The sequence below is a fragment of the Oncorhynchus keta genome, chromosome 34 (assembly GCF_023373465.1).
Source record: "Oncorhynchus keta strain PuntledgeMale-10-30-2019 chromosome 34, Oket_V2, whole genome shotgun sequence".
NCBI lineage: Eukaryota > Metazoa > Chordata > Actinopteri > Salmoniformes > Salmonidae > Oncorhynchus > Oncorhynchus keta.
In genome coordinates, this window is record NC_068454.1 from 39,897,730 (window position 1) to 39,925,435 (window position 27,706).

Genomic DNA, 27,706 nt, shown 5'->3' on the forward strand with positions numbered 1-27,706 from the left:
CAGGAAACAGCAGAAGGAGCACCCCCCTATCCACATCGACGGTAGAGCAGTGGAGAAGGTGCAATATTTTAAGTTCCTCGGAGGTACACATCACTGACAAACTGAAATGGTCCAGCCACACAGACAGTGCCTCTTCAACCTCAGGCTTGTCACCTAAAACCATCACAAACTTTTACAATTGAGAGCATCCTGTCGGGCTGTATCACCGCCTGGTAGGGCAACTGCACCACCCACAACCGCAGGGCTCTCCAGAGGTGTTGCAGTCTGCACAACGCATCATCTGTACCTGCCCTCCAGGACACCTACAGCACCTGATGTCACCGGAAGGCCAAAAATATCATCAAGGACAACAACCATCCGAGCCACTGCCTGTTCACACCTCTATCATCTAGATGGCGAGGTTAGTACAGGTGCATCAAAGCTGGGACCAAGAGACTGCGGCTTCTATCTCAAGGCCATCAGACCATTAAACAGCCATCACCAGCACAGAGAGGCTGCTACATATATACAGACTTAAAATCATTGGCCACTTTAATAAATGGAACACTATTTATTACTCACTTTAATAATGCCACTTTAACAATGTTTACATATCTTGCATTACTCATCTCATATGTACAGTTTATACTGTATTCTATACTATCTATTGCATCTTAGCCTATGCCACTTTGAAATTGCTCATCCATATATTTATACATTCTTATAAATATATAGGCTCAAGCATTTCACTACACTCACAGTAACATCTGCTAACCATGTGTACGTGACCAATACAATTTGATTTGATTTGAGTCTGTTTCTGCAGTAACATGGATGCTTCTCACCTTGATGAAACTTTGTTGCTCCTTGCTGAAACAAGCAAGGTGTTGTAGCAAACGAGTCTTCAGTTGCCTAGGCAACACCCCCCACAATGCAGCAGCAGCACATATAGAAATAGAATGAATAGAACTGGCTTGGAACCTGCAACCCTGGTAATTTAACTGGTAAACTCATGGGTACACTCGCAGTGAGAGGAGAAAATGTGCTATTCTAACAGTTATTATGGAGACTGCGGTCATTTGGCTGACCGTCAACCAAAATTCCATGACCATCACAGCCCTAGTGTCAACCCATATCTTTACACCGGCATTAGCGCACAGCCAGGTTCACGAAGAATCCTTCCAATAACATTTAATTTTACAAAACCAACTCACACGGAGAGCTCTGAAAACAAACAGCACACACTTTCCCTGTTTTTGCGACACAAAACAATTCTGGTGAACAATTTTCTGGTAATGAGGGTCGTTTAAACCAAATTAAACTCTTCATGTCAGTAGACATTCAATATTGCTGCTTCTTACTGGAATAATGTGCCACATAATGTGGTAGAATAATTTGCTACATAATGTGGACAGTGTTTGGACATCCTGGCCTGAACACTGTCAGGTCAGTGGCTCCATTGACTGTCTCCTCACCCCCAAATTGTCTCCTTGGTTCCAGCACCTGTTACTGGGCAACTGGCTATGAACCATGGGAACCAGGTTCTCTACTGTGACTACAGACCTCCTCAGCACTTTAAAGGCTACATACAGTAACTTTGCAAATGACTTATAACATTAGTTTTCTTCAGATAAACTATTATGACAGTGCACACTTCAGTCCAGTCATCACAAGCAAGCACCTGTCAGCTGCAGTCTGTCACCTGTTGTGGAGCTGGAAATATTTTTAAGCTTTGATGTCATGATTGTGAAATGGATAATAGGCTAACTCTGAAGGTTATGGATATAGAAATGTTTAATAGAGAAGAGACAAGCTTTTATCTTATCATATGTAAGGTCAACTGAACTGTAGTGACTAAGAAGGTCACAACAACCAAATGGTTTGAATTCATCTGAACTTTGTGTCAGACTCAAAGCACTTTCCAGGTAGCCTACCATCACAAAGTTCAGTGAGGACATGCTATGTTCATTCAATTAATCTGCCCCTTTACATCAAAATGGAAACGGACCTTTCAGTATGAAGAAAGTTTCAGAAAGAACTACAAAAACGTTTTAAAGCATCTGAGGTTTACATGAGTTCCAAAAAGCAAGGAAGTGTCTTATGTAAACACAGAACAAACTTACTTCAACATGACTCAAACCAAGGGTGAGCAAGTATACTGCATATGGGTTGGGTCTTGACTAGAGGTCGACCGATTAATCGGAATGGCCGATTAATTATGGCTGATTTCAAGTTTTCATAACAATCGGAAATCTGTATTTTTGGGTGCCGATTTGCAGATTTTTTTATTATTATTATTTTTATACCTTTATTTAACTAGGCAAGTCCGTTAAGAACATATTCTTATTTTCAATGACGGCCTAGGAACGGTGGGTTAACTGCCTCGTTCAGGTGCAGAACGACAGATTTTTACCTTGTCGGCTCGGGGGATCCAATCTTGCAACCTTACAGTTAACTAGTCCAACGCAATAATGACCTGCCTCTCTCTCGTTGCACTCCACAAGGAGACTGCCTGTTACGCAAATGCAGTAAGCCAAGGTAAGTTGCTAGCTAGCATTAAACATATCTTATAAAAAACAATCAATCATAATCACTAGTTAACTACACATGGTTGATGATATTACTAGATATTATCTAGCGTGTCCTGCGTTGCATATAATCTGACTGAGCATACAAGCATACAAGTATCTAAGTATCTGATTTAGCGGTGGTAGGCAGAAGCAGGCGCGTAAACATTCATTCAAACAGCACTTGCGTGCATTTTGCCAGCAGCTCTTCGTAGTGCGTCAAGCATTGCGCTGTTTATGAATTCAATTTGATCAACTCCCGAGATGAGGCTCTTGTAACCGAAGTGAAATGGCTAGCTAGTTAGCGCACGCTAATTGTTGTTGTGTTGCTGGTTTGAGCCCAGAGAGGAGCGAGGAGAGGGACGGAAGCTATACTGTTACACTGGCAATACTAAAGTGCCAATAAGAACATCCAATAATCAAAGGTTAATGAAATACAAATGGTATAGAGGGAAATAGTCCTATAATTCCTATAACAACTACAACCTAAAATGTCTTACCTGGGAATATTGAAGACTCGTGTTAAAAGGAACCACCAGCTTTCATATGTTCTCATGTTCTGAGCAAGGAACTGAAACGTTAGCTTTCTTACATAGCACATATTGCACTTTTACTTTCTTCTCCAACACTTTGTTTTTGCATTATTTAAACCAAATTGAACATGTTTCATTATTTACTTGAGGCTAAATTGATTTTATTGATGTATTATATTAAGTTAAAATAAGTGTTAATTCAGTATTGTTGTAATTGTCCATTATTACAAATACATTATTTTTTTTTTAATCAGCCGATTAATCTGTATCGGCTTTTTTGGTCCTCCAATAATCAGTATTGGTGTTGAAAAATCATAATCGGTCGACCTCTAGTCTTGACTTCAAAACCACCACCTCATATACATTTCAAGCATCAAACAAGACCACATTACTATGTAATAAACTATTTCTGATCCATTAAAAACAGGATATCATTTTAGCACTTAACATTACAGAATATAATGAAGTGCATTAGCATTGTTAATGGTATGGTAACAAGTTAGTTTCTCACAATAAACACGGGAATACACCACATACACCTACTTGGTTTTATTATAGAGGTGTAACAACACAAGAACAGTATGGTAAAATGGAAGGTTTTGAGGATAGGGTTAAAAAGGGGTGGGATACCAGTTATTCTAGTTACTATGGCACACTGTGTGGTGTTTTTCATAAAAAATATATATAATTCGTCTATACTGTACTTAAATGAATTGGTATCTGGTCAAATAATGGTTTTCGTTGTGTGTAACTAACGTGTTACTATACCATTACCATGTTATTCCTAGTAGTATCAAAGCCAACAGCTGTTGTTGTTTTTTTTGTCTCTTGTAGTAATGCATTGCTGACAGTTTACACATTTCCCAAGCACGCCAAAATGAGCGGCAATTTCAGCGTGAGACTATAAAATCAAATAAGGCCAACAGGATTTAGTTCAGCAAGGTTCTGAGTGGCCTGATAACAACGACAAAATCTGACAAGTTGCACAGCTAACGTTTTTGAACATACGTTTAAGCTATGGTTGGACTCAATAGAAATGTCTAAAGATTTTAGTTAAGACTTAACAGATTGACTTAAAACTCGAGCTGTCAACGAGCGCACTTTCACAAGAACCCCCCCTCACACTTTGCTCAACAAATAATTGATTTTAAAGTGAGGCCCTATCGCTCACTATTAAACACACTTCCCGCATAATAGCAATATTTAACGCTCTGTTTCTTTCTTCAATGTGAACTCACAGCGCTTCCAGTCAAACACGTTTCCAATATATTCATCTTCCTTGCTAAGTCTTCCTCCACTAGACAGCCTGAGAAAAGCCGAAACTAAACTCTCCTAATAGCTCGCTAAATTAGTCTACTTTCTCTCCTCAAACCTAACTAAACACAGTCCAAGCTGTACTTGATAGTTTCTCTAAAGACGAACACACTGAACTTGAGTCAAAATATTTACCTGGGAAATGTCATGGATATCTCAGTAGGAAAAGTTTTCCAACGGCTTAACTCCACATGAATCCTCTGATGGACCAAAGGTACTGCGCGAGCTCCTCCCTCTCTCCATGAGGTCATTTATAACCTTGGTCGTGCGCGCAACTGCGCATCGACTGCAGTGCACGGTACTGGTAACCATGCAGACCACCATGCATAGTGCATGTCTAAAGTGCATAATCGTATTTAATCAAAGTACAGTAGTGATGCGCATTAACAAAGCCCTTTGCTGTTGTTTTGTTGTTACGTTTATTCTACATTTGCGAAACGTATTTGATGTGGTGTAAAATGACTTGCTGAACGAAGATTGCTAGATTAGTGTTTCATTGAGTGATATTTAATGTGAAGTAAATTACAAGTGCTTTAGGCTTGCTTTTTATACCATTATAGTCAGGTGTATGGCGACACCGTGAGGCACAAACTGCTATCTCAATCAACTGTCTTTTCAAGTATTTTACATTTTCAGGACGGAAGTGACCGGTCTGAAATAAAAAAAAATGTGCAACTTTTAAAACATTTTTATTTATTTGGAAGCTCCCGAGTGGCACATTAGTCTAATGCACTGCATCTCAGTGCAAGAGGTGTCACTACAGACACCCTGGTTCGAATCCAGGCTGCATCACATCCGGCTGTGATTGGAAGTCCCATAGGGCGGTGCATAATTGGCCCAGCAGGATTATTGTAAATAATAATTTGTTCTTAATGGACTTGCCTTGTTAAATACAAACAAAAAAATGTATTCCCACTTCCTTATCACACCCATACACATGGCTCATCCTGGTGTAAAAACTTAAGTAGAATATACAAGGACAAACAACCACAGAAGTAGCCTGTACACCACAATGGATACTAGAAGTTATATTAGGCATTGGTTTTCATATTGTTTATAACAATGTCATTCCTATAATTATTTTCTTGAACAGAAATGTTTTATTAAAACATAACAGAATATGATTAAGAAACCACACACATTTTGGTTACATCTCTCCTCAACTCCTCCTCCCCTGTGTGAGGCAGGGTTATTGTTGGACTCGTGTTTTCGCAGCAGTACAGCAGATGTCATAGAAGCAATCAACCCTGTCAGATGGCTGGGAAGTCATTGCCAGGGAAATGCACAGTCTGTCTGCAGCTCAGCAGACCACCAACCACTCCATCCATCAGCTAGAGACTGAGGCCTCAGAATTACATACACAGATGGTACCAAAGGCTTGAGTGAAGATTGAGCACCACAGAGCTTTAGGTCTGCATGGTATCTCAATGTTATTAATATGATATCTATCCTCCAGTTTCCTTGTTATGAACGCACAGGTAACTAGCCCGAATCCCAACGGATCAAAAAGCCTCATAGGCTGAAGGAGAGAACAAAGCGAGTGTCTTCGCATATTCTGTCCAATCTCACCAGCTGCTGGAATAGAATCCGGCGAAGACTGCCAATTGTTGTAAAACATTTGTTTCCTGCGTTATGCTACTACTGGCTACCGCCATCTTGCAAAATAGCAGGTTAGTATGGCCTAGTATTTCCCAGTGTGCCATAAAAGGCTTTTACTGGCACTGACTTCTTTGCCACAAAGACAGGCAACAAAAGATGAAATAAGCTAGGAGCCTGAACAGTGAACCCCAAAATGAACATTTGTGATGAGTGGGGCACGTGTCCCCAGATACTGTTGGCTCTGGCAGAAGTACTCACTCAATTCAGCACTTGGCTGGGTTCATCCTCACAACAGGGGATCTTTTGTGAGGGCTCTATAAGAGATGTCGACACATGGAAACAACAGGACACTGGCATACTGCTGGCAGAGACGTACTGAGACATGCCATAGTACGTTTCAATCTCAGGAAATACTGCATAGTACTATAATTATGAAATGGTGTAGATAGTGATGTACAATATGCATGTGGAAGAGCAGTTCCCATCAATATAATAGACAAGCAAGTCAGAAAATACCTCATAATGACAGGGGAAATGGACTCAAAGACCCTGGTTTTCCTAGGTGTTAAACATCCATGATAAACTTTTTAAATAGCAACAAAAAAAATTCCATCACCTTCAAGCTAACGGGAGTTAGTTGTCGCCACCCTCTGGTCATTACAAAATTTGCAGTATGAAAAAGCAACACTTTCAACTGAACAATTCATTAATTGCATTTTATTTAATCATGTGAATCTAGAAGTAACCATAAAAAACAAAGGACAAAATGTTTAATGCCATGCAGTTTTGTTTTTTATTCAAGCTTCTCACTATGAAAACATTCCATGACAAAAGTCAGTCATCCAGCTTTTACCCACTTATGCAACATACCATTTCAAAAATGCCCACCATGTGTGCCTTTAGTTCACAGTCTCATTCATACATTTTTTTAAGGCACAGTAAGTGCTGGTTTGGAATAAGCTGAAAACCCACCATATCCCTGCAAAGCTCCACTTTCTCACCTAAAAGTAGCAAAGTCACAAATTGCAACTAATTAAAAGCCAAATTGATTCTAGATTAAATCAAGAAAGTTAAACATTAAAGTATTCTGGTATCTCATGTCGGTCCCCTCATGCATATAACTAACACATCCTGTTGGTCTTTCACAGACGACTTCCCGTTTCCCCTCGGGCAACTTCAACACGCTGCTTCAGAACTTTTTGGGTTGCTGGATGCAGAAGCTGGACTTGAAAGCTGGCGAGTGTGCCTTCTCCATAGCAGGTCTGAGTCTGCTGTGTTTCACACTTACTGGGGTCTCTGGGAAGTCATGTCCCAACTGAAACAATGAGGACATCTTATAAAATCATGGCTTACCAAGCAATCCAGAGGAGACCATTTTACTATGCCAATCTGAAGAAGCTAGGCTACGAGTAAAGTGTTTAGACTTGCATGATCATTACGAATGAAGACACACACACACCAGCCCCCACCACCCATTTAAACCTGTTTTTTTGGCCAACCCTTGTGGGACTGATGCAGCCATCATTATAAGTCAGATATCCTTACCTTGTCAAGTGTTCCTGACATCAAGACACTGATTTGCTGCATTCTGCTGGAGGTGGCTGCAGATCTAGAACAGTATTACATGTTTAACGACAAACATTGCATTTAAGGGTTTTCCTGATGCGCTCTCAATGTTAAAAACATTTGAGCACAATCCGAGCTCTGTAAGTGACGAGACCCTGTATTTGGGAGTATTGGGTCATTGTCATTTGGCACCAAATAGAATAAAAGACTAAAACAGGGAGGGGCTAACTGAACTGTACCTGGGTTTGGGAACTTTGTGTTCCCTCTCTGGGTTCACATGGTGGGTGGCATGACTCTCCTCACAGCTTTTCTTGACCACTCGTTTCCCCCCAGCCTTCACTGTGGTGCCAGAGTGGATCCGTTTAAAAAAGGTGAAAATATATTAATGACATACCCATTCTTTGCAAATCCAGAATTTAATGCCATTTGGAAAGTTATACAACTTCCTGAACTTGGTCATGAAGGAGTTAAAACTATTCAGAGTTACTGTAAGACAAAACTAAACAACTTCAGGTTATAATGTCTTGGAATTCTGCCATTATACAATGAGACTTTGGGAGTGTCAGTGTTGGAAGAAGAAAGTTGGCCGTGAGAAGAGAGTTCAGCATTGTTGTTTCTTTTCTCCTGACTTGCTATGGGCAGGTTTAATCAAAAGAGTCTACTTTACCCACATCCTGTCAAAGCAAAAAGGCTTTGATGTTCTAGAATAACCCCAGACAACGTGCAACTCAGAAATAATTACATTTGTACTGTGCAAAGAATCTGAGGGACCGGTATCAAGCAGGGCAAAACTGATCCAAAAATCACTCCTACGCAGAGACACCTATGGCCCCAGAATGTATTTTCTGGGAAATCTGCACGTCACACCAGTATGCAATAGGCATCTCGTGGGCCAGGTCCAAAAACCAAAGATATGTGGACATGCAAACTTCCGTCAATTAGCATTTTAATAATAGTTTGAGTGGGATTATTTGGACTCAATCCCCATACATAAGCACAAATCTGCAGGGGATATTCACTTAACTATATGAACAGTGTTGGCCTGTCCCTTGGGTGCAGCTTAAAGCACAGAATGTACCATGTTTGCAAAATAAACTATGCACCGATGCAATTTTCATCACGCATCGTAACGGGAAAAAAACATCATAGTAGCAGAAATGGGGGCATTTAGAACTACTTTAGTTGTAACTCGTTTACCACCTACGCACTTGAGGTTTGAGCGTGCGTTCCAACATTGTCGACAAACAATGTTTTTACAAGATTGTAACAATGTTTGCATGCGACAACAAGATCAGGCCTATATTGTAAATGCACTGTAAACCACACTTACCACCTCGAAATAGCAAACCAGACATTACATCGAACACATTTTTGGACAAAGAAAATATGCACAACTTGATGCAAATTACGAATTAATATGAACAAGTCACCACCATACCTGCTGGTGGATGGCCAGCCTTCAATTCAGGACTCTCTCTCACTCCAGATTTAGATAGTTGCACCATTCTCGACTTCTGAACAACAATAACCGCACACAAAGTACTACAACGCCCACTTTATACTGCTGAAAGGCAAATGATTTAGTTTACGCAGGAAGCGAGCATCAGCAGCATGAGGCTGCAGCATTCCACGTGAGTGAACCAGAAATATGGAGTGAACAGCTTCAACAACTTGCATGTTCTATCCATTCAGTGTATAGATCGGCGCATTCGTGTGCATGATGCTCATTGAGGATGTTCATGATCCAATCCTACTTCTTATCTACCAATTGTGTCATTTATTCAACACCATTGCCTAGTTCAAAAACAACCTCCAGCCACGCCCTTTTGTTTTCAGATCTGAATTTCAACGGAATAGATGTAAGCAATATGGTGATGGTAGTGTGAATGTACACACCACTATCCGACTTTTTAAAGAGCTGTACATTACGAAGGACCAAGCGTACAGGGAGGGGCTAGAGATATTTTCATAAACTCATCTCTCATTTATCTTAGTGATAAATGCGTGATATGTATGTAATTGTTTAAAACATTTTGAAAATAAAACTAACTTGATGTCCTGAAAAAAAAAACCGATGCCTCCCATATCTGTCTTTTTGTCACTTCTAACAACTTTCATAAGTGTATCTGGAAAGGTCTTTAGTCTGTTTATGAAATATGACGAAGAAAATGTGAGTGTCTGGTCATTATATCATGTTTGTGTTTGTCCCAAATGACACCCTATTCTTTATATAGTGTACTACTTTTGACAAAGTCCCATATTGCACTACATTTGACCAGAGACCTATGTAAAGAATAGGGTGCCATTTTATTAGGGATGTTTCGTTGTCTTCTTTTTCTACTGAAATAATTGGATGTATGCAAAGAGGAGAGGATGAGGAAGCATAGGGAGGAGTTGTAGAGCTCTTCATGGACCAAATGTTCACATTTATTTCTGTTGGTTGTTGTGCACAGAAAATGTCAGCGAACTATCGATGAAAGATCCAAGACAGAGAATGGAAAAATAAAGAATATCTTTCAACGTCACAAAAATGTCTGCAATTACACAATTCATTTAAAAAACAAAAGTGAACTTTTATTATCGTTGCATGTTTGTGTTATGATGCCATCTTTTCCCCCATCCCTTTATTTCTTCATATATTTATAGATCTATAATATAGATTTCACATGGCACACCTCTTTTACCAGTGCTGATGAACGTAAACCAGGTGGCATTTTTTCTGTATTTACAATAAAATGAAGGAAATGTACAAGACTCCATGGCATACACAATCTCAACATTAAGAACAAATACAATTTGATCCCTCTGTACAAACTAACATCTTTAGGTTACAACACATTTTTTTTTACAGATATGAGTTCATGATCCATTTTTGCCTACGGAACATACACATTCCCCCTTCTGACTCTTTACCGCAAACCTTTCGTCACATAACCCACACCTTCACCATGCTACCACAGCTACAGGTTTCCAAAAGAAAAAGTAACATCTAGACAGAGCAGGACACCACTCACGATAATGTCCAGTGCTGCCCGCCCCGAACACACCCACTGCTCTCCTTTAAAAAAAAAAAAAAAACACATTGCTTGGTTTCCTTCTTTCTTTGGTTAACATTCCATTTCTCCATCTGCCATCTGCCATCGCGTCGATCTCCACATTCAGATCCACATTTTCAAAAACAAACACACAAGTAAAAGTTCATGGAAGAGTTCATCTGTCGGGGATTCCAAGATGGAGTCCCTATACCCAGGAATCTGGCGAACCTGGGTACTGATCCGCCCTGTAGGAAGGCCTCCGGGTGGTGGAGTAAAAGTCCACGTAGTTCGTGGTGGATTTGAGTCCGTGACCGTGCGACTTAGAGCTGTAGTCTGCCGTGGGGGGGAAGCTGACCACTTCCTCCACGTAGGGGTCATCGTAGCCGTGTGGAGACTGCAAGTACATTCTGTAGGTGTCGTAGTTCCGCCTGCTCGGCTCCTCAGTGTAGTACATCTGCTGCTGTGGAGACGAGAGAAGCAACACAATCAGATTGGTCTATGTCAAATACAGGAAAATATCTACTTTCAACTGTCCGATGGGAGAAAAGGATGAGAAATAGTTTGTTGATTCAAACGTATTACAACTTTGTGTATCAAAATTCACGCTGTGTGGCTGTCTAGCTGAACAAAGTTGCTTGTAATGAGTGGTGGCCGGTGGCTCTTTAAAATCGGAGGACAGGCTCCAAGTAATGGCCGGAAACGAATGAATGGAATGTTATCAAACGTCACAGCCGTTATTATGAGACATCCTTCCTTCACTAGCCTCCTTTGGGTGTAATATCCTGACCGTCTATTTCCTGTCTAGTCAGAGACGGGTAGAGGGAGGAGAGGAGGGCACAAAGATCCCTCCTCTTGGGTGTTATCCGAGTGGGCACACAGGGACGTGTCCACACTGTGACAGGTGCCTGAGATGCACCCACTGCCGCCCAGCCCATCCCTATTACAACAGTCACATTCACTCTCGCTCACACAATGACTGATGTGTTGGACGTCTCCCAACTCTCTCATTCACCCACACTGTAATATGTGTCAGTCTCCTTCCATTAGTGTAGCGGAGCGAACCAGCCGCCTGCACCGGCCAAGTTGATAGGGATGTTCGACCAGAAGGGATTGATTTAGAGTCTGTATTGAATTTACCGGTGCTCTTCTGGGGTCCTCTCTTGTCGGTGAGGAGTAGGACCCGACATAATATGGTGACGGCTTTCCAGACCCTGGAAGAGAAATTAACAAGATAATGTTATAACTAAAAATTGCCATGAACATAAACGTTGTTACCGTGCAATATTACTCCAGGGAGTGTTGCTGGGTAGCCAGGCAGAAGGTTAGGCAGGGAGGCTGCAGCTTCCCCAGCTCTGTTTACTCTGCCGTCTCAGCACCCCATTGAGGGCCCTCCATCTGGCAGCGGCCATTGTTAGTTGCCCTGAGGAAGAGTAGGGCTACTTCCCAAATGGCACCCCTTTTCCATATATAGTGCACTACTCTAGACCAGGGCTCTAGTCAAAAGTAGTGCACTATATAGGGAATAGGGTGCCATTTGGGAAGGAGCCCTACTCTTCCCCAGGGCAACTAACAATGGCCGCTTTGTAGTGGCTGCTGAGCCGAGTTGCTCACAATGCAGGCGGACCAGCCACTATATTGCTCAGCAGACCCACTTAAACGCAACAAAGAGGCTCAAGTGCTCTTTTGAACTACCGACCATCTAAGAGCCTCCAGCTCCCAATAAGGATGATAAGAAACGGGGAGGTAGGGGATAGCTAGCGGAGAGCTAGGGGAGATCTAGGGGAGTGTTAGGGGAGAGGGGGCATGGAATGGGATTCCTGGGAGTGGTGAGATGGATTACGCCCTACATAGAGGCAGAAAGGCCCATGGGGATACTTTGATCACGGTCTGGTGCACATAGCTGATAAGTTTTCAATCACATGCCAACATCTCAACCGATACGCTGTGTTTTTATGGCCGATTTTTGTGTGATAATTCTCTATGCTCATTGTTTACCTGTATATTGGTATTTATGTACATTGTTGTCCCCTTGGTTTTTATAAAATTGCATAGTTGACTGTGCCCTGTGATAATCAGAACGGTGTTCTTTGATTCCCAGCATTGCAGGAGAGGAGGTTGCACTGCCAGCTGTGGAGAACACAACATGGAGGTCAAAACAACGAAACGTTGAATTGAAACGCATTTGTGTCCTTATCTAGGGCTGTGTCCCCAACGGCTCCTCATTTCCAATCTAGTGCATTACTTTTGAAAAGAGCCCTGTGGGCCCTGGTCAAAAGTAGTGCACTAGGCCCCCTAGGGAATAGATTGCCATTTGGGACGTAGCCTTAGGTGAATGATCGTCTACGTTGCTAGGCTGACCTGACTGGTTGACCGGTGACATCTGTATGGTGCTGGTAGGGAGGGTGGGCTGAGACTTGAATCTGTCGCGCTCTAGAGTAGACACGGGCGTAATGAAGTGGTGTTGGTTCCATCCGTCCTGAAGACCAGCAGAGAAAGGAAACAGTGTTAGTATGAGCCACAGAGACCTGGGGTGCGTCACAATCATATTTCCTTTCTCCTCAAGTGTACACTCCTTCACTTCATCCCACAAACCTAAAAGCATTGGGCTAATGGAAGTTTACCCATATTTCTTACAACAGTAATTTCCTTTAAATGAAGGGAAGTGGACAAATCGAATAGAAATGTAATGGTTGCATTCACATATTTAACAGATGGTATTGTGGGTGTAGTGAATTGCTTGTGTTCCTAGCTCCAACAGTGCAATAATATCTAACAATTCACAGATCTAAAAGTAAAAGAATGGAATCAAGAAATACAGAAACATTAAGACGAGAGTGGCCAGACGAAAGCCACTTCTCAATAAAAGGCACCCGACAGTCCACTTGGAGTTTGCCAAAAGGCACCTAAAGGACTCTCAGACCATGAGAAACGAGATTCTCAGGTCTGATGAAACCAAGATTGAATGCTTTTGCCTGAATTACAACTGGAGGAAACCTGGCACCATCCCTATGTGAAGCATGGTGGTGGCAGCATCATGCTGTGGGGATGATTTCCAGTGGTAGGGACTGGGGGACTAGTCAGGATCGAGGGAAAGATGAACAGAGCAGTACAGAGAGATTCTTGATGAAAACCTGCTCCAGAGTGCTCAAGACCTCAGACTGGGGTGAAGGTTCACCTTCCAACAGGACAACGACGCTAAGCACACAGCCAAGAGAACACAGGAGTGGCTTCAGGACAAGTCTTTGAATGTCCTTGAGTGGCCCAGCCAGACTTGAACCCAATCAAACATCTCTGGAACGACCTGAAAATAGCTGTGCAGCAACACTCCCCATCCAACCTGACAGAGCTTGAGGATCTGCAGAGAAGAATGAGAAACCCTCCAAATACAGGTGTGCCAAGCTTGTAGCGTCATACTCAACACTCAAGGATGTAATCGCTGCCAGAGGTGCTTAAACAAAGTACTGAGTAAAAGGTCAGAATATTTATTTAAAATGTACATTTTAAAAAACAAAAACATTATGGGGTATTGTGCGTAGATTAATGAGGATAAATGTTAACGTAATCAATTTTAGAACAAGGCTTTAAAAGCTTCTGATAGGCTAATTGACAGTGGGTGTATTTCAAGGACTACCTTCAAACTCAGTGCCTCTTTGCTTGATATCATGGGAAAATCAAAATAATTCAGCAAAGACCTCAGAAAAACGAATTGTAGACCCCCACAAGTCTGGTTCATCCTTGGGAACAATTTCCAAATGCCTGAAAGTACCACGTTCGTCTGTACAAACAATAGTACGCAAGTATAAACATCATGGGACCACGCAGACGTCATACCGCTCAGGAAGGAGACGCATTCTGTCTCCTAGAGATGAACGTGCTTTGGTGAGAAAAGTGCAAATCAATCCCAGAAAAACAGCAAAGGACCTTGTGAAGATGCTGGAGGAAACAGGTGCAAAAGTCCTATAGAGACATAACCTGAAAAGGCCCACTCAGCAAGGAAGAAGCCACTGCTCCAAAACCGCCATAAAAAACACAGATTAAGGTTTGCAACTGCACATGGGGACAAAGATCGTACTTTTTGGAGAAATGTCCTCTGGTCTGATGAAACAAAAATAGAACTGTTTGACCATCCTTATGTTTGAAGGAAAGGGGGGGTGCTTGCAAACCGAAAAACACCGTCCCAACTTTGAAACACTGGGATGGCAGCATGTTGTGGGGTACTTCGCTGCAGGAGGGACTGGTGCACTTCACAAAATAGATGGCGTCATGAGGAAGGGAAAATTGTGTGGAAATATTGAAGCAACATCTCAAGACATCAGTCAGGAAGTTCAAGCTTGGTCGGAAATGGGTTTTCCAAATGGACAATGACCCCAACATTCTTCCAAAGTTGTCAGTCAAGGTATTGGAGTGTCCATCACATAGCCCTGACCTCAATCCTATAGAAAATTTGAGGGCAGAGCTAAAAAAGTGTGTGAGCAAGGAGGCCGACAAACCTGACACGGTTACACAAGCTCTGTCAGGAGGAATGGGCCAAAATTCACCCAACTTACTGTAGGAAGCTTGTGGAAGGCTACCTGAAATGTTTGACCCAAGTTAAACAATTTAAAGGCAATGCTACCAAATACTAATTGAGTGTATGTAAACTTCTCACCCACTGGGAATGTGATGAAAGAAATAAAAGCTGAAATAGATCATTCGCTCTAATATTATTCTGACACTTCACATTCTTAAAATAAAGTGGTGATCCTAAGTGACCTAAGACAGGGAATTCTTACTAGGATTAAACAATTCCTGAATTGTGAAAAACATATTTTAAATGTATTTGGCTAAGGTGTATGTAAACTTCCGACTTCAACTGTACACAGGGCGGCATCCTCTAAGGTGCAGGGTTCAGTAACCAGGTGGTAGCTGGATAGTGACAGTGACCAAGTTCAGGGCAGGGTACTGGGTAGAGGCCGTTTAGTGATGGCTATTTAACAGTCTGATGTGCACACTTTGGCAGGAAGGAGAGATCATTGAGACGTATCCCTACTGTAGGTGGCCTCATCATCCCAACCCTGGTCCTTCTCTTACCTTCTTATAGATAGTTCTCAGGTCTCTGTACTGCCAGAGTGTGCTGAGGACCTGAGCGGCAGCTTTCACCACCTTCATGGAGTACCTTTTAGGGACAGAGAGACACACGTCACGACACGTTACCACTGAGAATTTAGGACCACGGCCTCTTAGGAATCGGTGGCAAATACATGACACATTGCATGTTTCTGTGATAGAAAAACGTGTCTACTCTTAAGCGTCCTCGAGAATCTCGCCTTAGATCATTCTGAGGTGTGCATGTCTCTTCTTAGACTCTCCATGTGCATCCCAAATGACACCCTATTCCGCATAGAGTATAATGCACTACGTTTGAGCAGACCCTCTCTTCCTTGTATGTTTTTTCCCCCTTCCCATAATACTCTGATCAAAAGTAATGCACTATAAAGAGAATCCGGTGCCATTTAGGACGCAATGCAGACTGTCTTACAAGCAGCCCCCCTTCCCTTACCTCTCTCCCCTGCCCTTAGTGATGTTGAACAGCTTTTCGATGCCGCCCGTGTCTGCCAGTGCCTTGGCGTTCTCCATGTTCTTGCTGGTGACCTCGTGCAGGGTGCAGCAGATGGCCGCCACCGTCTCGTCAGAGAGCAGGGTGGTGTCGCCCCCAGGGAGACGGTTCACCAGGTCCCTCATCGCATACTTCCCTGGGAGGGAGGGAGGGAGGGAGGGAGGGAGTACTGCTTATGTATGTACTGTACTTGCAACTTCTGTTATAAATTAACCATCTAGATTATGGCAAGGTTTCTTTATAAGCGGATTCTAGCTGTCATCCTCACCTTCACATACATTATGTTCTATTTGAATTTTTTTTTGCAAAAATGATAGCTACACCTTCAACTAAAACGCCACAGAGAGAGAAACAGACAAACGGAAACAAAGAGACATTCATTGGATTTGTGTCCTACGGAATGTATTTGTACGGCAGATTCCTTTCTCTAGGGCCGTGTAAGAGTACACAGTGTACTTTTTACATTGCGGATGCTACATGAGTTCAGCTTGAGTTGTACTTCCACAGCCAACCATGTGTCTTCCATAGTGCTAGTAGCCCCCCCAAGGGTCTACACCTACAGATCCTACAAACCATTGCCCTGCCCCCCTCCGAGACTCCCTCCGAAGAGAAATCCCTCCATAGCACCCTCTCCACACAGCCCCTCTCCCCCCATGACCTCGCCCCTCTCCCCCCATGACCTCTCCCAGGCTAAAGGCTCTGCTGGCTCAGCCTCGCTGGAACGCAAACTCATTATTTCCATAGCAGCTAGCCCATAACAACCTGTTTCCCTGAAAAGGGGTGATTTCACGAAAAACAAGAAGGAATTTGGGGATGCAATTTAAGTGCGGCGATCTGGGCAGTTAGACGAGTAAGCAAGCGCTCGCAACTCTTCTAGTTCTACTTCATTTTGAACCTCTAATTTCCCATCATCTCTTGCCTTTTTCATACTCTGTAATGCTGCATAGCACATGTAGGTAAACCAGTATATAGTGCTGGTCTTTATTTATTTGCTCTGTGCTTGTGTAGCACATGTACATAGCCTACTGAACTGGTGGGTTGCGTTCCCCCCTACGACATTGCAGATGCATTGGAACAACCAATTGTCGTGCGCCACGTCGTCGACTGCACAGTCGGGATCAAATTGTTATATTGTATGACGTGGTGAGCAGATGCGATAAACACCTATCCATGTGTTGAGAGACCTGCAATGCAGTCAGCCTGGAACGTGGCCCGGGTCATCCCTTCACAGAGCCCGTGTTCACTCCTCACCTATGAGCTCCTTGTTCCTGACGTCCAGGGCCATGTTCCTCAGGGCGGTGGCCACAGAGCAGACCACCCTGTCGTTGTCCATCCTCAGCAGCTCCACCAGGATGGGCAGACCCTTCTCCTTGCGCACCGCCGCACGGATGTACGCCGCAAACTAGTACAGAGAAGACCGAGAGAGGACGTTTAAACTCTCCAACGCATCTCGACCCAAAAGCGTACACTTCAAGTTTCCAAGAAGGAAATGAGTTTCGCAGCAATTAGCACACAGAAGACTTAAAAACGTACATTGACTTCACCTATAAACGACAATTGACAGTTCCCATTTAAAAAGGGTTGCCTTCACACATCTAAGAAACCATACCTGTTACACAGGGGGAAAAGAACATTCAATAGAGCAGTGTTCCTGTCATATCCTCTCCTGGGTGCTGTGTTGACTGTGTCCCAAAATGGCACCCTATTCCCTATATAGCGCACTACTTCTGACCGGCCCTGGTCAGAAGTAGTGCGCTATATATATGGAATAGGGTGCCATTCAGGACGCACTGTGTGTACTATATACCTTCCAGTTCCCAGCAGACAGGTTCTGTAAGGAGCCCGCTGAGCCCTCCAGAGTGGCAGGGTTGGAGCTCTCGGCCAGCATGGTCAGGTAGGGCTTCACCACGGCTGGGTGCCACAACATCTCCGCCCCCTTGGGGGACTTGGAGAAGCCAGGGATGGGGCCCACTCCGTCCCACTGAGAACACATGATCACGACTAGAGGTTCTAATACAATGTTGACCATATACGATGACCGAGTACAGTGTTGAGGTTCACTTTAGCTCAGGGGCTGTATGTGTCTCAGAGTAGGAGTGCTGCTCTAGGATCACTTGAGCCTGTTTTAAGATCAGAATTAAAAATGTTTTATGGACAGGAGATACCTGGTCCTAAGTCAGCACTTCTGCTCTGAGATGTTTTGTGAATATGGGCTCCTAGAAGAGTTAAAGGAATAGTTCACTCCAAAATCAAAGTCGGTCAGAAGTGGTCTACTGAGTCCACGTCCCACGCCATCTGTTGTGGAGATCAAGCGATACGACGACTCAATCCCAAATGATTTGGAATGACAGGCAGACTCCGTCTGATTCCGTCATGTTAGACAACAGATGGTGTGGAACGTAGACTCAACTCGCTACTAGACTACTGTTAATTAAAAAGAACATACATCTATAAATACATACACACACACGTACGTTTGACAAACATTTGGAGTGAACATTCACATTAAAGCCTGGAAAGTGACATTTCTGAGCTCGTCTGGAGTGAACATTCCCTTTGGAGGCCTAGGAAGTGATATTTCCACCACTCAGATGGAAGTTGTGTCTATGGGCGCTGGTCAAAAGAAGGTGCACTACACAAGTCTCAAACGGCACCCTAAGCGGCATTCTTACTCCCCAAGCTTACCTGGTCTTCCTGGGAGCCCTTTTTCTTCTTCTTCTTCTTCCGGCCCCAGCAGCTGGATTCCACGTCCTTACTGGGAGACTCACTGCCCAGTAGACCGTCCAGCTCCTGGGCTCCCTGAAACCTTGACGGGGGCATCTCCAGCTCCAGGCGATACGACAGGTTCCTCAGAGTGCAAATACAGTTCTCCACAATCTAGAGAGAGAGAGAGAGACAGAGAGACAGAGAGAGAGAGAGACAGAGAGAGAGAGAGAGAGAGAGAGAGAGAGAGAGAGAGAGAGAGAGAGAGAGAGGCGGGGAGCCCTGTTAATCATTGAATGTTATTTGATTTATTCCATTGATTTAATATGTTTCTATATGACTACTTTGGCAATGTGTGCAGTAACACTTTCCATGCCAATAAAGCCTTTTGAATTTGAGAGAGAATAGAGAAAGAATGAGTGAGAGAGAATAGTGATTGTGATTGTGATTGTGATCGAGAGAGAGAGAGAGAGAGAGAGAGAGAGAGAGAGAGAGAGAGAAGAGACCGAGTGAGCGAGAGAGAGAACATTCTGAGAGAGAAGTCATGCAGAAGAGCGGCTCCTGACTTATTATAACTTTTTGGTTCATTTACGAGATTGACATTTTGGTTAATGTGCGAGATTGACGCGATTAAATCAGTAAAAAATGTACAGGTAACCAAATTGTACAACTGAAGAGCAACACAGGAGGAGAGGATTGGTCTTTTAACTCACTGTGTTAATCTTCATCGTGGTAGCAAGATGACAATTGGTTTGATGCAGATTGTAAAATTATAAGGAAAAAACTTAGAACACTGTTCAACCAAAAGCACAGAGGCCCAAATAATGGTGAATTAGACCTTCATTACTGTGAGACTTTAACACTCTATAAACGTACACTCAGAACCAAAAAAAGCACAATACAACAGCAAGCAGCTGACACTAATTGAGGAGTCCATAAACACAAACAACTTCTGGCAAATTAAAAAATATATGTATATATCTGAAATCGCAACAAGGGGGATTAGCGATACAAAATGGAGACATATGGACAACTCAAATTCAAAATTCAAATTTATTTATATAGCCCTTCGTACATCAGCTGATATCTCAAAGTGCTGTACAGAAACCCAGCCTAAAACCCCAAACAGCAAGCAATGCAGGTGTAGAAGCACGGTGGCTAGGAAAAACTCCCTAGAAAGGCCAAAACCTAGGAAGAAACCTAGAGAGGAACCAGGCTATGTGGGGTGGCCAGTCCTCTTCTGGCTGTGCCGGGTGGATATTATAACAGAACATGGCCAAGATGTTCAAATGTTCATAAATGACCAGCATGGTCGAATAATAACAAGTCAGAACAGTTGAAACTGGAGCAGCAGCACAGTCAGGTGGACCGGGGACAGCAAGGAGTCATCATGTCAGGTAGTCCTGGGGCATGGTCCTAGGGCTCAGGTCCTCCGAGAGAGAGAAAGAAAGAGAGAATTAGAGAGAGCATATGTGGGGTGGCCAGTCCTCTTCTGGCTGTGCCGGGTGGAGATTATAACAGAACATGGCCAAGATGTTCAAATGTTCATAAATGACCAGCATGGTCGAATAATAGTAAGGCAGAACAGTTGAAACTGGAGCAGCAGCATGGCCAGGTGGACTGGGGACAGCAAGGAGTCATCATGTCAGGTAGTCCTGGGGCATGGTCCTAGGGCTCAGGTCCTCCGAGAGAGAGAAATAAAGAAGGAGAGAATTAGAGAACGCACACTTAGATTCACACAGGACACCGAATAGGACAGGAGAAGTACTCCAGATATAACAAACTGACCCTAGCCACCCGACACAAACTACTGCAGCATAAATACTGGAGGCTGAGACAGGAGGGGACAGGAGACACTGTGGCCCCATCCGAGGACACCCCGGACAGGGCCAAACAGGAAGGATATAACCCCACCCACTTTGCCAAAGCACAGCCCCCACACCACTAGAGGGATATCTTCAACCACCAACTTACCATCCTGAGACAAGGCTGAGTATATCCCACAAAGATCTCCGCCGCGGCACAACCCAAGTGAATCAACCCACTCAGGTGACGCACCCCCTGCAGGGACGGCATGAGAGAGCCCCAGTAAGCCAGTGACTCAGCCCCTGTAATAGGGTTAGAGGCAGAGAATCCCAGTGGAAAGAGGGGAACCGGCCAGGCAGAGACAGCAAGGGCGGTTCGTTGCTCCAGAGCCTTTCCGTTCACCTTCCCACTCCTGGGCCAGACTACACTCAATCATATGACCCACTGAAGAGATGAGTCTTCAGTAAAGACTTAAAGGTTGAGACCGAGTTTGCGTCTCTGACATGGGTAGGCAGACCGTTCCATAAAAATGGAGCTCTATAGGAGAAAGCCCTGCCTCCAGCTGTTTGCTTAGAAATTCTAGGGACAATTAGGAGGCCTGCGTCTTGTGACCGTAGCGTACGTGTAGGTATGTACGGCAGGACCAAATCAGAGAGATAGGTAAGAGCAAGCCCATGTAATGCTTTGTAGGTTAGCAGTAAAACCTTGAAATCAGCCCTTGCTTTGACAGGAAGCCAGTGTAGAGAGGCTAGCACTGGAGTAATATGATCAATTTTTTGTGGTTCTAGTCAGGATTCTAGCAGCCGTATTTAGCACTAACTGAAGTTTATTCAGTGTTTTATCCGGGTAGCCGGAAAGTAGAGCATTGCAGTAGTCTAACCTAGAAGTGACAAAAGCATGGATTAATTTTTCTGCATCATTTTTGGACAGAAAGTTTCTGATTTTTGCAATATTACGTAGATGGAAAAAAGCTGTCCTCGAAATGGTCTTGATATGTTCTTCAAAAGAGAGATCAGGGTCCAGAGTAACGCTGAGGTCCTTCACAGTTTTATTTGAGACGACTGTACAACCATTAAGATTAATTGTCAGATTCAACAGAAGATCTCTTTGTTTCTTGGGACCTAGAACAAGCATCTCTGTTTTGTCCGAGTTTAATAGTGGAAAGTTTGCAGCCATCCACTTCCTTATGTCTGAAACACATGCTTCTAGCGAGGGCAATTTTGGGGCTTCACCATGTTTCATTGAAATGTACAGCTGTGTGTCATCCGCATAGCAGTGAAAGTTAACATTATGTTTTCGAATAACATCCCCAAGAGTTAAAATGTATAGTGAAAACGATAGTGGTCCTAAAACGGAACCTTGAGGAACACCGAAATTTACAGTTGATTTGTCAGAGGACAAACCATTCACAGAGACAAACTGATATCTTTCCGACAGATAAGATCTAAACCAGGCCAGAACATGTCCGTGTAGACCAATTTGGGTTTCCAATCTCTCCAAAGAATGTGGTGATTGATGGTATCAAAAGCAGCACTAAGGTCTAGGAGCACGAGGACAGATGCAGAGCCTCGGTCCGATGCCATTAAAATGTAATTTACCACCTTCACAAGTGCCGTCTCAGTGCTATGATGGGGTCTAAAACCAGACTGAAGCATTTCGTATACATTGTTTGTCGTCAGGAAGGCAGTGAGTTGCTGCGCAACAGCCTTCTCTAAAATTTTGAGAGGAATGGAAGATTCGATATAGGCCGATAGTTTTTATATTTTCTGGGTCAAGGTTTGGCTTTTTCAAGAGAGGCTTTATTACTGCCACTTTTAGTGAGTTTGGTACACATCCAGTGGATAGAGAGCCATTTATTATGTTCAACATAGGAGGGCCAAGCACAGGAAGCAGCTCTCTCAGTAGTTTAGTTGGAATAGGGTCCAGTATGCAGCTTGAAGGTTTAGAGGCCATGATTATTTTCATCATTGTGTCAAGAGATATAGTACTAAAACACTTGAGCGTCTCTCTTGATCCTAGGTCCTGGCAGAGTTGTGCAGACTCAGGACAGCTGAGGTTTGGAGGAATACGCAGGTTTAAAGAGGAGTCCGTAATTTGCTTTCTAATAATCATAATCTTTTCCTCAAAGAAGTTCATGAATTTATCACTGCTAAAGTTAAAGTCATCCTCTCTTGGGGAATGCTGCTTTTTAGTTAGCTTTGCGATAGTATCAAAAAGGAATTTCGGATTGTTCTTATTTTCCTCAATTAAGTTAGAAAAATAGGATGATCGAGCAGCAGTAAGGGCTCTTCGGTACTGCACGGTACCGTCTTTCCAAGCTAGTCGGAAGACTTCCAGTTTGGTGTGGCGCCATTTCCGTTCCAAATTTCTGGAAGCTTGCTTCACAGCTCAGGTATTTTCTGTGTACCAGGGAGCTAGTTTCTTATGAGAAATGTTTTTAGTTTTTAGGGGTGCAACTGCATCTAGTGTATTGCGCAAGATTAAATTGAGATCCTCAGTTAGGTGGTTAACTGATTTTTGTCCTCTGGCGTCCTTGGGTAGGCAGAGGGAGTCTGGAAGGGCATCAAGGAATCTTTGTGTTGTCTGTGAATTTATAGCACGACTTTTGATGGTCCTTGGTTGGGGTCTGAGCAGATTATTTGTTGCAATTGCAAACGTAATAAAATGGTGGTCCGATAGTCCAGGATTATGAGGAAAAACATTAAGATCCACAACATTTATTCCATGGGACAAAACTAGGTCCAGCGTATGACTGTGACAGTGAGTGGGTCCAGAGACATGTTGGACAAAACCCACTGAGTCGATGATGGCTCCGAAAGCCTTTTGGAGTGGGTCTGTGGACTTTTCCATGCGAATATTAAAGTCACCAAAGATTAGAATATTATCTGCTATGACTACAAGGTCCGATAAGAATTCAGGGAACTCAGTGAGAAACGCTGTATATGGCCCAGGAGGCCTGTAAACAGTAGCTATAAAAAGTGAGTTTAGTAGGCTGCATAGATTTCATGACTAGAAGCTCAAAAGACGAAAACATAATTTGTTTTTTTGTAAATTGAAATTTGCTATCGTAAATGTTAGCAACACCTCCGCTTTTGCGGGATGCACGGGTGATATGGTCACTAGTGTAGCCAGGAGGTGAGGCCTCATTTAAAAACAGTAAATTCATCAGGCTTAAGCCATGTTTCAGTCAGGCCAATCAGAGCAAGATTATGATCAGTGATTAGTTCATTGACTATAATTGCCTTTGAAGTAAGGGATCTAACATTAAGTAGCCCTATTTTGAGATGTGAGGTATCATGATCTCTTTCAGTAATGACTGGAATGGAGGCGGTCTTTATCCTAGTGAGATTGCTAAGGCGAACACCGCCATGTTTAGTTTTGCCCAACCTAGGTCGAGGCACAGACACGGTCTCAATGGTGATAGCTGAGCTGACTACACTGACTGTTCTAGTGGCAGACTCCACTGTGCTGGCAGGCTGGCTAACAGCCTGCTGCCTGGCCTGCACCCTATTTCATTGTGGAGCTAGAGGAGTTAGAGCCCTGTCTATGTTGATTGATAAGATGAGAGCACCCCTCCAGCTAGGATGGAGTCCGTCACTCCTCAGCAGGCCAGGCTTGGTCCCGTTTGTGGGTGAGTCCCAGAAAGAGGGCCAATTATCTACAAATTCTATCTTTTGGGAGGGGCAGAAAACAGTTTTCAACCAGCGATTGAGTTGTGAGACTGCTGTTGAGCTCATCACTCCCCCTAACTGGGAGGGGGCCAGAGACAATTACTCGATGCCGACACATCTTTCTAGCTGATATGCACGCAGAAGCTATGTTGCGCTTGGTGATCTCTGACTGTTTAATCCTAACATCGTTGGTGCCGACGTGGATAACAATATCTCTATACTCTCTACACTCGCCAGTTTTAGCTTTTGCCAGCACCATCTTCAGATTAGCCTTAACGTCGGTAGCCCTGCCCCCTGGTAAACAGTGTATGATCGCTGGATGATTCGTTTTAAGTCTAATACTGCGGGTAATGGAGTCACCAATGACTAGAGTTTTCAATTTGTCAGAGCTAATGGTGGGAAGCTTCGGCGTCTCAGACCCCGTAACGGGAGGAGTAGAGACCAAAGAAGACTCGGCCTCTGACTCCGACCCGCTGCTTAATGGGGAAAACCGGTTGAAAGTTTCTGTCAGCTGAATGAGCGACACCGGTTGAGCTTTCCTACAGCATTTCCTTCCAGAAACCGTGAGAAAGTTGTCCGGCTGCGCGGACTGTGCCAGGGGATTTATACTACTATCTGTACTTACTGGTGGCACAGACGCGGTTTCATCCTTTCCTACACTGAAATTACCCTTGCCTAACGATTGCGTCTGTAGCTGGGCTTGTAGCACAGCTATCCTCGCCGTAAGGGACTACAGCGACTACAATTAGAAGGCATCATGTTAATGTTACTACTTAGCTTCGGCTGTTGGAGGTCCTGACGAATCGTGTCCAGATAAAGCGTCCGAAGTGAAAAGGTTGAGGAAAAAATAAATAAATATATGAACGGTAATTAAAAAGTGAAAACCGTAAAGTTGTCAGGTAGCAAAATATGTTGGCAACAAAACACACAGCAACTCGAAAACAAGCCTCAACTCATTTTAAAACACTCTACAACACCGTTCAAATTGACACAAACGCAGAACGACAAATTCATGACAAGTTGAATGCATTAGTAAAAGCTATAAAGGACCATCAAAATCCATTGGACTCCCCAATTACTGACCAGGAGTTCTATAAGAAACTTCAGGCTCTCAAATTTAAAAAAGCATGCAGACCTGATGGCATCCTAAATGAGATGCTCAAACTCACTAGTGCAAAATTGCAATTGGCTATGTTTAATTTGATCCTGAGTGTAGGTTATTTCCCTGATATCTGGAATCAAGGACTCACAAACCCAATCTTTAAGAACAGAGACCCTAACAATTACAGAGGCATTTGTGTGAACAGTAACCTGGGGAAGGTTTTCTGTAGTATTATAAATGTAAGAGTTCTAAACTTCCTTAATAAGCACAATGTCTTGAGTAAAAGCCAAATTGTATTTATACCAAAACATTGCACGACTGATCATATTTACACCCTACACACCCTGATAGATAAACATGTCCACCAAAATATACTCTTGCTTTATCGACTTCCAAAAAGTATTTGATTCTATTTGGCATACAGGACTGTTCTACAAAGTTATTGAAAGTGGTGTAGGGGGTAAAACATATGACATAATTAAATCTATGTATACTGGCAATACGTGCAGCATTAAAATTGGCAAGATAATAACAGAATTCTTTAACCAGAGTTGGGGTTGCAATCTGAGCCCTGCACTCTTCAATATTTACATCAACGAATTGGCCACTATTCTAGACAAATCCTCAGCCCCTGGTGTTAGTCTCCACAATTCAGAAGTTAAATGCCCACTCTTCGCAGATGAACTATGCCTGCTGTCACCCACAGCACATGGCTTACAGCAGAGCCTAGCCCTGCTAGAGCAGTACTGCCAGACCTGGGCCCTGGCAGTAAACCCCAAAACGAAGATCCCGATCTCAGAGAATTAGACCAAAGTTCTCAATTGGTTCAAAATATATAGGAGTACTGCACACACTACAATTACTTAGATTTAAAAATAAGCTCAACTGGACACCTTAATGAGGCAGTGAATGAACTGAGAAAACACGCAGGGCATTCTATGCCATTAAAAAGCTAATTCAAATACCTATTAAAATTTGGCTAAAACTAATTGAATAATACGTCATTGAACTAATTGCACTTTATGGCAGCGAGGTGTGGGGTCCACTTGCAAAACAAGATTTCATCAAATGGGACAAACACCCCATTGAAACCCTGCATGCAGAGTTCTGTAAGATTCTCCTACATGTCCAGAGGAAAACTACAAACAACGCATGCAGGGCAGAATTAGGTCAATATCCACTAATAATAAAAACTCATAAAAGAGCAATTAAGTTTTGGAAACATCTAAAATACAGTGACCCCCTCTCATATCATTACCACACCCTGCAATGCCAAGAGCTGAGCAAAGAAAAGAGTCCCCTCATCCAGCTGGTCCTGAGTTCACAAACCTGTTCTACTAACACACTGAAGCCTCAGGACCAGAACATCCAATCAATCAGAATAAACCAAATTACACCACAGTCAAAACAACACTGCATTGCTTATTAGGACAAGCACAAACACAAAGCACAAAGCACAAACACAAAGCAAAATGCAGAGCTATCTGGCCATAAATCGACAGTACACCGTGTCTAACTATTTGACCATGGTTACTGACCAAAACCTTGGCAAAGTACAGGCTCGGTGAGCACAGCCTTGCCATTGAGAAGGGTAGACACAAGAAAACCTGGCTCCCTGTAGAGGAAAGACGGTGCAACCACTGCACCACAGCAGAACTTGAGACAGAGCTGCATTTCCTGACAAAATGTGAAAAATATAAAACAATTAGAGAGTGTAATTTCCCCAAATTTGAAACCCTTCGTCAAGGTTTCAAAGACCTCTCTGATGAGAGTAGGCGAGCCGTCCTGTTGGGGGAGGACACCGAGAGCTGTGGGTTGGCAGCGCACTACATTGCTGCCTGTCATAAGATGAGGGACAGTGTCTGACAGACCAATCAATCTGCACATGTACTCTACTGTATGATTATTGTTATTGTTCAATGTATGGTTATTTTGACCTGAACTACCGAGAGTGAACTACCGAGAGAGAGAGAGACCGAGAGAAAGATAGACCGAGAGAGAGACCGAGAGAGAGAGAAAGAGACCGAGAGAGAGAGAAAGAGACCGAGAGAGAGAAAGAGACCGAGAGAGAGAGAGAGAGAAAGAGACCGAGAGAGAAAAGAGAGAGAGAGAGAGAGAAAGAGAGAGAGAGAGAGAAAAAGAGAGAGAGAGAGAGAAAAAGAGAGAGAGAGAGAGAAAGAGACCGAGAGAGAGAGAGAAAGAGACCGAGAGAGAGAAAGAGACCGAGAGATTAGA

At 43.3% G+C, this 27,706-nt stretch overlaps 3 protein-coding genes across 16 annotated transcripts in view; all 3 read right to left on the bottom strand.

Annotated features, from left to right (window-relative positions):
- The window catches only part of LOC118367119 (protein TANC1-like), a 266,705-nt gene extending 262,080 nt beyond the window's left edge, over nucleotides 1-4,625 (bottom strand). For 6 of the 7 annotated variants that reach the window (XM_052493856.1, XM_035750185.2, XM_035750184.2 and 3 more), the window contains exon 1: nucleotides 4,529-4,625. The gene's annotated coding sequence lies outside the window, so the exon portion shown is untranslated. The remainder of the gene's footprint in view (nucleotides 1-4,528) is intronic. The other variant, XM_035750182.2, reaches the window with a different exon arrangement.
- Nucleotides 4,626-6,761: 2,136 nt separating this feature from the next.
- On the bottom strand, nucleotides 6,762-9,263 carry LOC118367121 (death-associated protein-like 1-A). Its single transcript, XM_035750190.2, has 4 exons — nucleotides 8,997-9,263; nucleotides 7,798-7,897; nucleotides 7,538-7,601; nucleotides 6,762-7,307 (listed from the first exon to the last, which is right to left on the bottom strand). The coding sequence occupies exons 1-4, from the start codon at nucleotides 9,061-9,063 to the stop codon at nucleotides 7,182-7,184; spliced, it is 357 nt and encodes a 118-aa protein (XP_035606083.1). The 5' UTR covers nucleotides 9,064-9,263; the 3' UTR covers nucleotides 6,762-7,181.
- Nucleotides 9,264-10,106: 843 nt separating this feature from the next.
- The window catches only part of LOC118367122 (plakophilin-4), a 147,870-nt gene continuing 130,270 nt past the window's right edge, over nucleotides 10,107-27,706 (bottom strand). For 6 of the 8 annotated variants that reach the window (XM_052493863.1, XM_052493861.1, XM_052493862.1 and 3 more), the window contains 9 exons: nucleotides 18,875-19,066; nucleotides 17,997-18,170; nucleotides 17,441-17,591; nucleotides 16,133-16,325; nucleotides 15,664-15,748; nucleotides 12,952-13,069; nucleotides 12,589-12,720; nucleotides 11,731-11,804; nucleotides 10,107-11,053 (listed from right to left, as the gene is read on the bottom strand). In XM_052493863.1, the coding sequence (XP_052349823.1) occupies nucleotides 10,799-11,053; nucleotides 11,731-11,804; nucleotides 12,589-12,720; nucleotides 12,952-13,069; nucleotides 15,664-15,748; nucleotides 16,133-16,325; nucleotides 17,441-17,591; nucleotides 17,997-18,170; nucleotides 18,875-19,066 (1,374 nt within the window). In that variant the 3' untranslated portion in view covers nucleotides 10,107-10,798. The remainder of the gene's footprint in view (nucleotides 11,054-11,730; nucleotides 11,805-12,588; nucleotides 12,721-12,951; nucleotides 13,070-15,663; nucleotides 15,749-16,132; nucleotides 16,326-17,440; nucleotides 17,592-17,996; nucleotides 18,171-18,874; nucleotides 19,067-27,706) is intronic. The other 2 variants (XM_052493865.1, XM_052493864.1) reach the window with 1 other exon arrangement.

Excerpts from the sequence above, each read along its gene's own strand:
- LOC118367121 (XM_035750190.2), bottom strand. The coding sequence starts at position 9,063 with ATGGTGCAACTATCTAAATCTGGAGTGAGAGAGAGTCCTGAATTGAAG. Across the intron at positions 7,602-7,797 it reads CACAAAGTTCCCAAACCCAG|ATCTGCAGCCACCTCCAGCA; the intron begins GTACAGTTCAGT and ends ATACTGTTCTAG. Across the intron at positions 7,308-7,537 it reads TGTCAGGAACACTTGACAAG|TTGGGACATGACTTCCCAGA; the intron begins GTAAGGATATCT and ends TCATTGTTTCAG.